This window comes from Simochromis diagramma, unplaced genomic scaffold (genome assembly GCF_900408965.1).
Source record: "Simochromis diagramma unplaced genomic scaffold, fSimDia1.1 OVJJ01000308.1, whole genome shotgun sequence".
NCBI lineage: Eukaryota > Metazoa > Chordata > Actinopteri > Cichliformes > Cichlidae > Simochromis > Simochromis diagramma.
Genome location: NW_024386785.1, coordinates 963,231 through 975,966, shown reverse-complemented (window position 1 = coordinate 975,966; position 12,736 = coordinate 963,231). Strand labels below are relative to the sequence as shown.

Here is a 12,736-nt window from a genome sequence, read left to right as displayed (position 1 = left end):
AACATATATAATTTTATATTATTCTGAACATTTTCCCCAGGTCATCTGCTGATCGTGGGAGCTCTTCATTTCTACAGAGCTTCTGGAAAATTAAACAGTTAAACAGGGGCCCAGCAGCTGACTGCTGCCCCAGTGACCCTGAAGAGGAGAAGCCAGCCCTGCTGCGTGTGTGTGTGTGTTTGTGTGTGTGTGCGCTTTTAAAGGAAGCGGAGGAGGCGGTGGTCTTCACACACATGTGAACGCTGCACACAGAAAGACAGCGAAGTGTTTATTCAGACGCGGGACGACATAACTGACGAAAGAAAGAAAGAAAGAAAGAAAAAAGAAAGAAGGAAGCTGCAGGTGAGAAACTTCTCTTTATTTGTCTGTTTTCTCTCTGCGATTAAGTAACTTCCAGGATTTGATATTTAATAGTTTTTTAAGGTGTTTTAAAGACACCTGCATTTCACTGAAGTTTGTAATAATAACAAGATGGATACGTAACTTTATTTAACATCTCAAACTGAGAAATCATTTGAAAAAACGGGAAATAAAATATCTTAAACAGCTGAGTAAAGCTGTTGTTTTCCTGATGTACATCACAAATTAAACAGCGAATGCATCATTAAGGCAAAACAGAGGCTGGCTTTGGGCTCTTTATGTGTATGAATGTTTGCAGCGTTCAGGTGACGCCTCCTGCAGACTCACCTGAAACATAACTGTACCTGAAGCTGGGAGCTAGCATGAACTCATACTGACGTAATCCATGATTATTAACCTTCAGGTGATACTAGAGCAACTAAAGTGACTGTGGTCATCGATGTCTCCACTATATTATACAGGTATTTAATTGTAAAGGCTCTTTAAAAGTGTTTCTCATGCCCATATAAGTTTCCTTCATCTATGACAGACGCTCTGAAAAATTTTCTGAAATGTTGTTTATCGCAGTTTTTCGACTCATTTCCACGAGCTGAGCTGCTTTTATCGTCACTCTGGGTCTTGGTGTGTTAGCCATGGTTCACTGCAGAACATCACAGTGTTCTGATTAGAGGTGGAAAAGGAAACTCAAAGCTTATAAGGTTTTGTATTTTTTAACAGATTTCACATAACCTATCCGTATCCTTGCCACACGATTGGCCACATTTCTGTAAAGACATCTGTAACAAGTTGTGGGAGAATTTGAATCCAGCTCTCAAAGGGTTGATGATTTTGGATTACACTCACCGCTGTTACGCCGTGTCGTTTAAACGATGTATGTCATCAGAGAGTTTCAACTTCGGTGTTTCTTTCATCGAGCTCTGATGTGAAACTGTGAGCAGCCAGCGTGAGATCATGTTGTTGTGCTTGGATGGGTGGTGCAGTGGTTGGCCTCACAGCATTAAGGTCCTGGGTTAAAAACCAGCAGCTGGGGCCTTCTTCTCGTGTCTGTGTGGCTTCCTCCCTCAGACACGCGTTCTATTAACTGGTGAATCTAAACTGGCCGCAGGTTTTAACGTGAGGGGAAGGATTGTCTGTCTCTTGGTGTTAAACTGCCGACCTGTCCAGGGTGTATACCCGCTCGCTCTGTGACAGCTGGGACAGGCTCCAAGAGCTGAAGAAAGTAGATGGGTGGATGTTTATATTACAGATATTATGATACTGTAAATATTTGTGTGATTGTTCTCTTGGTATCTGGTTGCAGAGTTTCCACCTCCTTACAGTCATAAGGAGTTTCACTGATATTCATTTAAGCACAATAATTGTGAGGGGAGAGTCTGATGCTGTCTCCAGCCTCGTCGCTGATCATGCAGTCTTTTGATTATTAGCAGAGTGGGACTTTCCCACCATCCTTGGAGAGCCACATTCATATTCACATCATGGCTGGACTGAAGGCTTTTAAGCACCCAGTGCATGCCTGGATCACTGAGTTACACTGCACATGGATGTTTCACACACACACACACACACACACACACACACACACACACACACACACACACACACACACACACACACACACACACACACACACACACACACACACACACACACACACAAGCTCGAATTCATTACAGAGAGCGCTGGAACTCATGGGAAAATCAGAGAAAACCCACAAAAAGTCTAAAAATATCTGCTGATTAATGATGCCGCTCGAGCTTATTTAAGATGTTTTTTATAAGGTTAATATTCTGTTTGATGCTAGTGTCCTTTTCTCATCTCTCACTCTTCTCCTCCTCCTCCTCCGTCTTATCCTCGCCTCTTTTTCTCTCCTTTTGTAACACAAAAAGTAAAAAACAAATTACAGGTGTAGGATTTGCCTTGAAGAGAAAATTCTGCCATTGTTTCTCAAAGATTTGTTTTTTTCTGTGCAATAAAAAATAAGATAAAAGCTCATAAATAAATAGAATAGAGTTTATTTTGAACATGTAAATATAAAATAACAAGAAAAACAAAACAAAGACAGCCAGTTGTCATGAATATCTCTATATCCAAACAATGTTTGTGCTCATAAAGGAGCAGGATGAAGTTTACACCTGTCTGTTTCTACGTCCTTATTTCAGATTCTATAATTTGTAAATTAATGATCAGATTTCGACATATTTTCCCAATACACATGTTTAACTACAAACAAGCCTACACTCATATACGCTACACACATAAAACTATTTAAGCTCACAAACCAAAACAACAAACGACATTTTTACGTTGCTAAACACCCTGTGGTCAACACCCCAATAAATCTCTGTGCCTCGTGAAAATAACCTCTTTTATATTGTTTTATATGGCGTTGTATCTATGCGACAAATACCTTAATGAATACTCTAAGCCTCGGTTACTCTCGCCTTGATCTATAACAATGAAGACGAGGCTTCAACAGAACATAGAGCAGCTGATTTACTCTTTAAGACATCCCCTCTTACAGCAGGAATCTTAATCCCTTCACATCAAACTCACTTTTTTTCTATAAAAAGACTAAAAGCTCGGCAGCATTTAGACTTTTATGGTGAAAACAGTGTTTGCAAAGCCGGAAGACATTCAAGAAGCTTGTGATGGCAGGAAAGGTCAGCTCTCCCAGTAAAGCTGCTGTGGCAAAGTTGAAACTGCTGGGATGGTGACGCTGGTTTAAAACCAGGTACGGGATCAAATTCAAAGTACACCCGGGGAAATCAGCTGATTTTTAATTTTGTTTGTGTGTATTTGTTTGTTTTTTCACGTGTTTGTTGAAGGCATTCAAACTTTTACCTTCATAAAGTTGCAGCCTGAGGAGAGAGGCCACTGCAAAGACTCCTGGGATGTTTCACGTTGATGTTAAAGTGTTAACTTACAGGGTCAATGCCCATATTGTGGTTATGTTGTGTTGTTGTTCATTTATGATGTGAACTGCGGTGTTTTCTTGCTTCTGGTTGGGTTGAATGTGTCTAGCGAGGGCCGCCATGTCTGAGGCTGTGGCAATTAATGACCTCTGGTCACTTTTCCTGCTTCTTCATGTGCGTTACTGCTAACACACCTGCAATCTAGGAGGTTGAGTAGAGTAGAAAACACAGGAGTTTGAAATGCAGACTGAAATCTCTGTGTCGCATTTTGTTTTTCCTGTTGAGTTCGTCACAATATTTTTTTAAAAATTTGCAATATAGGCCATGAAAGTACGCAGAGATTTTTTTAGCTCTCAAGATCTGTTTTTGAGCACCAGTATCATGGAACTAATCATAGTTTCACCAGAAAAAACAGTTTAATGTCTGTGACATGGAGGAACACACAACAGTTATTATAGTTTAACTGAAACTAAACTAACAACTAATATTTTCAATATTAGACCTGAAAAATGTTTGAACTAACTGAAACTTAACTAAATTAAAAATAATTAGACAAAACAAGTATACTAACAAGAAATTCTACCCTGGATGTTTGATTTTTTTTTTTTTTTTGCTGATAATTCACTGGGGAAAATCTCTAAAAGTGCATTCTGGGTAAATTTTAAAGGCTTGTCTCACCAAAAATAAGCCGTAGCAAACGAAACGTCTCCTTCTTCCCGACTCTTTTGTGCCGGGGTCGTCCCTCATGTGCTTAAAAATGAAAGTCAACCAGGAAGAATAACACAAATTAATAAGCTTTTAAAGTTTCCCTTTCCTTACAGGTACTTTCACTCCCTGTAACTCTGAATACGTCCCTAGTATGGATGTGAACATTTCCATGACCTCAATAAATATTATTGTACAAAAAAATCGTCTGGAACTTTGGGAACTTTTCTCAGATTTTATTTATTTAAATGAAATTAATTGGCAGCAGAGTTTTAAAGGATAGAAAAGACTCAGTTGAGTCGAAATGAGGAGCAAAATCCAGTTCAAATCTGTATTTAAATGCTTCCACATTCAGTTATCTGTGTCTAAATTTCTGTTCAGTGCTGTTAATGAAATTCTCATTGATCAAATTAGTCACAATTATTCTCTATGCTTTGATTTCTCTGACAGGATGGATGTGACATCACATTCGACTGCATCTAACGCCACTGAAGGCGGCGAAAACAAGTCGGAAAACCAGTCAGAATGCATCGTGATCCAACCGACAGCCAACGGGACGCTCCCGCATCACAGCACAGGTGAGACAATTAGAAGGTCTGATGAGGTGAGACAGGATGAACTCAGGGGCAGAGACGGATGTGTAAACATTAGAAAGTCCCAAGTAACTTTAGAAAAAAGAAAAAGAAAAAACCAACTGCAGCAAGACAGAAACCATTAAGAGACACAAACAGGAAGAGATCTGAGCCATGTGGTGAAGAGAGACTGTGGCATGTCTCAGACAATGGCAGGAAAAATTGGCAACGAGCAGTGGGGAGAAAACAAAAGAAAACTGATCACAAATAAAACCTGAAGGACACTGTTTACCAGCTGGATGACCGGGTGGGAAGTATTCAAGAGCAGCGGTCCCCAACCCCCGGGCCTCGGACCGGTACTGGTCCGTGAGTCGTTTGGTACCGGGCCGCAAGAGTTGAGGCTCAGGTGTCAAATGTATAGTTTTCAGGGTTTTTATTGGTTTTCAGCGTTATTTTTGTTATTGTTTTTATCGTTTACTCTGTTTTCCTGGGTCTTTTCACTGTGTTATGAATAAATCTTCTTTTTTTCGGTACCGGTACTAGTTTTATTTTGTTGTATTTATCCGCGACACCTTAAAGGCCGGTCCATGAAATATTGTCGGGCATAAACCGGTCCGTGGCGCAAAAAAGGTTGGGGACCGCTGTTCAAGAGAGTTACCTCGAATCTGAAATGTCTAATCACAGCTATAAGAGGGTACACTGTGGAGAGCCAAAACGACAAAGGCCTTGTCAGGATGGCTCCAAAAGCAACTTTACTGCAAAAATAAACATTTTACAGCCTCAACAAAATGCATTTTGGTCTGTTTTTAAAAAACAGCTAAAAACTCATCTTTTTAAACTTGCTTTTGGTTGATTTTTATTTTTAGGTTTTAGCTCCTGTGAAGCACTTTGTGATTTTTATCTTGAAAGGTGCTATATAAATAAAATTTTACTTACTTTTTACTTACCCGTAGTTTTGAAACAGCTGTATGGGGTTTAGTTTTCTTACAGCACCACCGTGTGAATTTTACTGTTTTACTTTTGTCCATGACGCGCTTACCTTCAGGGTCATACTTCACATGAAGACCAAAATAGTTCCAAACGCCAGATCTGAATGAGGGTGCGGGAGGTTCAATTTCGGGTAGAGTTGAGGCAGTTGCCATGTTGTAACGAGCTTAGCTTCTGTCTTGCTAGCTTGTGCTGCGCTCAGTGGATCTGCACTCGACAGTGCAGCCTAGGCGGAGTAGTCGAACGCAGATCCACTGAGCGCTCAACACAGACAGCATCGTCAGAAGAAACATGGCAGTAGCTAACAGTAGCTAACACTAACAGTGACGCCTCAAAAAAGGGGTCCAAATACCACCGAATGACATCACAGCAGCTACTTTCATCTTTCATATACAGTTTGTGCAAGCATCCAGCTGTCAGCTGCTAAATGTGTGTGACTGTGTGTGTGGGCGGGGCTTAAGTGGGTGTCTGTAACCTCAGTGCAGCAGAGAGTTTTCAGACTATCTCCATGTTTCTAATGGCATCACAGAGCCTCTTAAACTCTGACCTGAGGTCAGTTTAAGAGCTTCCGTCTGGATACGCATCCTGTCTGAGAGGACTTCCTGTTTCAGGACGCCGCTGCTCTACTTTTTGCCCTGAGATGAGACTTAGAGGCTGGGTTTCCTCCCACTCAATAAGTTTCTGACACATAAACAAACCAAAAAGGTCAGTTTCCCCAAAATTCTCCAAACAAGAAATTCCTAAAAGAGCAGCCATATGAAGGTTTTCTGGTGCTTCGGTCTGAGTGGTTTACAAACAAGAACAGATTCTTGTTAGAGACACAGCTGACTGAAGAGGTTTGCAGCAGGACCAACAAGGAGAAACACCAGGCTGAACTAATGTAAAGACTTCCTGTGAATCAAAGGTTAAGGTAAAACAGTCCGCCCTCTCACCTACACCCAGCTCACCTGGAACCGCTTGTTTCTTCCTGCAGATGAAGCTCCTCCCCCTGCCTCTCATAGGTCAGACCCTGACAGCAGTGATGACTGTTCGACAGACGGCTCCTCCACCAATGACGTCTCTCGTCTCCTGCCCGCTCAGCCCTCATCATCACCGTGGAAACAGAAAGGTGAGTAATTGTATCTGACCGAGTGTGATGTGGCTCAGTTTGACGTCTTCTGTGATGTCACCCGTGATGTCATGTCTCTGTTTCTCAGGTGTGGACAGCTCATCGTCAACATCCCCTCCCCCCGTCTGCACTCCTCCATCTTCCTCTATGAAATCTCCTCCTCCTCCACCTGCCTCTCGGTCGTCCACCTCTAACAGACATCATCATCATCACCACCATCAGAGCACCAAGCAGAAGCGTTTATCCTCCACTAAAAGCCAAGCCTCCTCCAAGACAGACGCCACCCACATTAAGGAGGTCGCTGGAGATGGTGAGACAATCAGCTTTATAGTTTTATCGTTGTGATATGTATCTGATAATCATTTTTTAAAAGGCTTTAAAAGAAGGCACTACCTACAGGCTGCAGAGCTCATTACAGCCAGCCTGCAGCCCCGATGGTCCTCAGACAATCAGAGCCTTAAGTCCTCTTCGTGAAAAGGGTCCTTTAGTTCATCCACTCCCTAAAACATGCTGTGTTGTGCCTCCTCCTTTTTTATCTTCTATTATCTTATCAGTACACTGCCCATGAACAGATGTAACAGTATTTATAGCACAAAAAAGCATGTTAATGTTGGGACAGTCTCCCTGGAGTGTTCGGTTTCTCTGAAGTATGGTGGTACAGATGTTCAGCCACTGGTTTGTGGACCATTTTGCAACCTTGGGTTTGGTGGTCATTGTCCTAGTTTTTATAACCAGAATTAATTGTATCTGGATGAAATTGGCAGGTGAAATGTAGCTCTCTTTTTTTAAGTCGAGCTTTTGAAAGTAGGACTTATTAGAAGGAGTGAATGTAGGTTATGGCATTAAAGCAGGGGTGGGGAACTCCAGGCCTCAAGGATCGGTGTCCTGCAGGTTTTAGATTTCACCCTGGATCAATGATATGCAATGAGATGCATAGTTCGTTACCAGTTCTCTGAAAAACACAAGACATGTTGAGGAGGTAGTTTTAGCCATTTAAATCAGCTGTGTTGGATCAAGGACACATCTAAAACCTGCAGGACACCGGCCCTTGACACCTGGAGTCCTCATGCATTTCCCCCAAAAAGCCAGAAGAAGAGCATAAGCATCACAGGTATTGGCAGTTTTTTACTGTCTGAAGTTCTTTGCCTAAAGGACCAAAATCAGATCAAAGAGTAACACATACTACTGGTTTTTCCACTGCCCTATGATGACAGTGCACAGCTGGTGGTGCAGATGTTTAAACTTTAAGCCAACAGAACCAAAGAGCAGCTTCATGGCTAACATGTTTACTCCTTCTTAATCTTCCAAATCGAGATCTTGTTTTATTTCATGATAAATTCATAAAGGTGTTTTGTTGGAATGAAAATACATTTGGCTTGATGCGTAAGGAAGAATGCAATTTTTGGAACATACTTTTTATGATAGTTTTAATGAGTGGCACATTAAACTACTGCCAAATTAACAGGAAGGGCTGCTGAAGAGTCTTTGTAGGACGATAACCGTTCCAAACTGCTGCTGTGAGCCGACCTTTGCGCTCTAAATGTGATGGAACAAAAACAGATCACATATCAGAAAAATGAAAACACTCCCATCTCTGTGTTTATCAGCCGTGCACCTCCAGCATGGAGGTTTGCTTATCTCTGCAGAGCACGCACGGCCGATGAACCCTCCTGCTCCTCCCAGCATCAGGCGCTCTGCTTTCTACCAACCGACTCCCCGCAGGTGATAGCAGCGCCCAGTGGTCATCAGATCTGTTAGAAGCTGCTTGTTTTCTCACAAAGTTTAAATGCCAGAACGTCCTGACTCTGCTCGTATGAGGCCACGTGACGAGAACTTTCTTGCTGCTTCCTGTTCATAACGGCTAAAATTCAGATTCCTACTTCTGATTCTGACAGTAAGAAAACTCACTGCTTGTCTTTACTCTCAACTAAAAACTGTCTGCTTAGATAAAAACCCTCAGATGAAACTCAATAAACAAACACACAAAGACAATAATGTGGTGAAAAATGAAGCTACAATATTTCAAGAATAGAGTCACAATGTTGCATGAAAGAACAAAAAAAAGTCATCATCTCTTAAATCTGTGAAACTAAAAGTCATCTAGTTTCATTTTTTAGGTTTTCCAGAGTTTTTATGCAAAAACATTGAAACAATACAATGTGGAAAAAAGTTACATGGAGAAAAAGTTGTGTTAATGTAACATTAAGCCACTTGAAATTCATTGAAAATGAATGTTGTTAAAGATGTTAAAGAATTAAAATAATTCAATTACACTTATTTTCTGTCACCTGTATACAATTACAATGTTCATTCAATGTGACAGTTATTCGAGGATATAAAGGATAAATGTGTCATGCTTGGTATAAAGGAGGTATCGAGAAAAGCCATTTAAAAAGCCAATTCAACCAGGTCAAACTACATGAAAGGCACATGGGAACAATGGTTAAATAAAGAGACGATTTAACAAAGAAAAGGAGAAAAACTACTAAATACAGAGAGGTTTGATTGGGTAATTCGACACAGGTGGAACTAATTAAGGTGCCGTAAACAATCTTGAAAGAAAGAAAAGCAGGAAATAAAACCAGAATAGGACACATGAGGAAACTCAGCTTTAAAGTGAAACAGGAAGTGAACAAAACACATAAATCTAACACAGAAACATGAAGATAGAAGGCAGCAGAAACTACAAATATCAAGGGCAACTACAAAACTAGCCAATATAGTAGGAACTGTGACAAGATAGGGATTATGTTGACTTTTGATTCAATTCAGTTCAATTCAATTGAGGTTTATTTATAGTGCCAAATAACAACAACGGTCACCTTAAGATCCTTTATATTGTAAAGACCCTGCAATACTACAGAGAAAACCCCAAAACTCAGCCCAGCCCCTGTGAGCAAGCACTTGGAAATCGTGGGAAGGAAAAGCTCCCTTCTAAGAGGAGGAAACCTCGGGCAGGATCAGGGAGAGGCGGCCATCTGGCACAGCTACTCTACTAGAATTCAAGAATGAGAATGCCGAGCACGAAAGGAGTATTAGAGGTCATTTGAAAGAAAACGTTGCAGTTTTGTTTTTTTGTTTTTTTAAAAAGGTAACTGCTAACTGATCACATCAGTGACTGGTCACCTGACTTCCTATCCAATCGGTTGTCTTTACAGACTGTTGCGCTCACTGTCTCCTCGCCTGTCTCTTCTGCGAGCTGCTGTCCATGTGTTCGGCTGTGGGGGACTGTCTGGTGTGTGGAATGGGCGGGGCCGGGTGCTGCGACGCTGCGGCTGGTGGTTGCTGCTGCTGCTGCATGGAGGCCGCAGGGGAGGCAGCCTGCACCGAGGAGGCGTGTCAGGCAGTGTTGGATTGTGGGATAATTGAAAATTGCTGCGGCTCATCCGACTGCTTGGAGATCTGTTTAGAGTGCTGCTCCATCTGCTTCCCAACATAGAGCAGCCAATCAGAGAAGGACTACAAAATGATGTCAAGGTGTGCTAATGATGTGGACTCCAGCACACTTCACTGACCAGGAGGCCGATTACAGACTGCACTTAACTTCGCCTCAGCTGGTTTTGTCTGGTTTGGTTCTCCAAGTCTACAGGAAAAAAAAGATTATTTTGAGTTTTGAAAAGACACAAGTGCCTCTGAAAACACATGATCACCTCAGGCATCCTACGACTCCACAGACAATCACAGATAAACTGACAGAAAAGCAATCTTCAACGATTCTGAATAATAGTTTAAGACATTTGTCTGATACCAGAATGTTAAATGGGAATACCTGACAGCTTCTCATGACAGTAAACTCCACATCCGAGCATTTTGTACTGTTGAATGACAGCCAGGTGGACTAATCGCACACCCTGATCACGATTTGTCCTGTGTTACATTGTCACAGCTCCTGGGCTTGCTTAGGTAAATGATTTCTAACCTTAATCAGAGTTACAGTAGTTTTACATTCTCTGAAGTTTGTTTTCCTGCTGAGCTGTTGAACACTGCACAAATAAAACTGAGAGTTTCTAAAGCCAGTCCCATCGTGTCTCTGATTGACAGCTCAGCGGGAGGGAGCAGGGCCGGGTGGAGCAGGAAGTAACTCCTGTGGGGACAGGAAGCGGGTGTGTTTGTCAAAGCAGCGTGCCAGGACGTCCAAACAGGAAGCAGGAAATCACTGGAGAGACAATGGTACCTGACCTCTGACACCCGGGACAGGCCAACATCAAAGAGAGATACATGCACACGTTTGTCCGTTTGTCCTAGTGAGCACTGTGATCAACGTACTGCTTTCCCCGGCCCCTGAACCAGAACGTGGATCTAATCTGACCCTTTAGACAGCCTCTGGAGCTCTGACCCACACTTTTCAAAGAGTGTCCCCATTTTCCAAAATGTCCTCACAGCATTTGACCCAGATCATTGTCCCCACAATGGTAGTTAAACCAGAATAAACACATGGTAACCAAAACAGCTGTGACATTTTCCCACAGACTGCTTCTAGATTCAAACATATCAGTGTTTTTTTTTCCACTGGTAGGTTGATCCACATTTGCTGCTGTCATGCATGAAACAGATCATGTCCTGGAAAAAGGTCTTTTTTTAAACTAAAACTAAACTCAAATCCGCATGTTTATATAAATCAGGACCTGGAGCCAGATTTATATAAACATGTGGATTTGAGTTTAATTAAACTCAAATAAATTTTAATGTAGGTTATAAAATTAAAGGTTAACTGTTTTATCTTTACTTTTTGTTTCACCTCAAACATTCAGCATTTTTATATAAGTAGGTTTTTGGCTTTGTAATAGCCTGCTCGTAAAACTATAATAATCAAGATGCATTAGTTTGCTTGACTAAATGATTTGATGGTGAAGCAATTTTATATTCTTGTGGAAATTTGTATTTTACAATTCAATTCAATTCAATAAAACTTTATTGATCCTGAAGGTTGACCCCGAAGGAACTTGGGACATGCTTCAATATTATCCAGAGCATTTTCAGGGACAGTAAATTTAACACAAGTCATTTATTTAAATATTTAAGGCCAGTGAACAAATATTCCTGCATTTATGAATTTTTGATTGCTTCTTTATCCACATTACACTAAATCCCTACTGCCACTCTTGTGGGTGGTGGAACCACAGGAGAGCAGGCCTCAACTGGCCTCCAACCCACTCCACTGAGGTCTTGTGAATCACACTTCATCTGGATGAGGAGGCTGAGTCAAATCTAGGAGAGTTTATGTATCATGCCTCCCATGATTTCCTGTGAAATCATTGTGCAGGGAGAAGTTTAAGTACAATTTTACTCACGGGACATTTTTGTAATGGAGGGGTTTTTTGTTTTGTTTTTTTTAAACAATGCTATTATAGAAATTTTACTTCATTAAAGCTCCTGAGTACCTCTTGAATAATTCTTCCAATTTCCTGGCATATAAATGGATGTTTGTTATGGACTTACATAGACTGGAATGATGTTGTTTTGTTAATCAGCAGAATGGCTCCCCCTGCTGGACATGAATAGAGTGACTCCTGTCTGGTCTAAGTGTTAGATGCTGTAAAGAGACTGTGTTTTTCTCTACATATTACTTTATTGTAACAATTAGCAGCTTTCAGAACACTTGCACACCTTTTGCTCAGAGTTTTCTAGATTATTTAAAATAATTATATTATTACTAGTCTTTACAAAGTTATAAATGTTGTGAGATTTCTTGTACAAAAAGAACTTTTTTGCAGTAAGTGAGCAAACACAACACAGGATGAGACAAACTTCTGTTTAATGATTTATTTCTCTATAAAAGTTGGCATGTGAACCTTGATGGATCTATAAAACAAACTGTTAACTGAGAATAAACAATGACAAACTATATGGTTGTAAACATATGATAAACATAAATGACATAAACATAGATTTTAAAAAAAACAGCAATCCCTTTATGCAAGAATCACCTGATCCTCATAACTGAACACCTGACTCTGCTGATCATTATTCAGGTATTAAATCTCATTTCTAGCACAGACAGGGTTTCTCTGGCTTACACCTAATGCAACATTCAGAGATAATTGGTATCACAACAATAGTTATCAACTTTCTTTGTTACATCAGCCTTTCTT

At 40.8% G+C, this 12,736-nt stretch overlaps 1 protein-coding gene across 4 annotated transcripts; it reads left to right on the top strand.

The window, feature by feature from the left end:
• Positions 1-25: 25 nt before the first annotated feature.
• zgc:113363 (uncharacterized protein LOC791449 homolog) lies at positions 26-12,536 on the top strand. Of its 4 annotated transcripts, none has more exons than XR_005694622.1 (6): positions 26-342; positions 4,428-4,555; positions 6,510-6,644; positions 6,733-6,954; positions 8,266-8,538; positions 9,803-9,912. XR_005694622.1 is itself a non-coding variant. In XM_040022650.1 (5 exons), the coding sequence occupies exons 2-5, from the start codon at positions 4,429-4,431 to the stop codon at positions 8,400-8,402; spliced, it is 621 nt and encodes a 206-aa protein (XP_039878584.1). In that variant the 5' UTR covers positions 26-342; position 4,428; the 3' UTR covers positions 8,403-8,669. The 4 variants fall into 4 exon arrangements, 2 of the variants coding, with proteins under 2 accessions (XP_039878584.1, XP_039878583.1); XR_005694621.1 differs by lacking the exon at positions 8,266-8,538 and adding an exon at positions 10,686-12,536 and having other exon boundaries at positions 29-342; positions 9,803-10,547; XM_040022650.1 differs by lacking the exon at positions 9,803-9,912 and having other exon boundaries at positions 8,266-8,669.
• The last annotated feature ends 200 nt before the right edge of the window (positions 12,537-12,736 follow it).

Excerpts from the sequence above, each read along its gene's own strand:
- zgc:113363 (XM_040022649.1), top strand. The coding sequence starts at position 4,429 with ATGGATGTGACATCACATTCGACTGCATCTAACGCCACTGAAGGCGGC. Across the intron at positions 4,556-6,509 it reads GCTCCCGCATCACAGCACAG|ATGAAGCTCCTCCCCCTGCC; the intron begins GTGAGACAATTA and ends TTCTTCCTGCAG. Across the intron at positions 6,955-9,802 it reads TAAGGAGGTCGCTGGAGATG|ACTGTTGCGCTCACTGTCTC; the intron begins GTGAGACAATCA and ends TTGTCTTTACAG.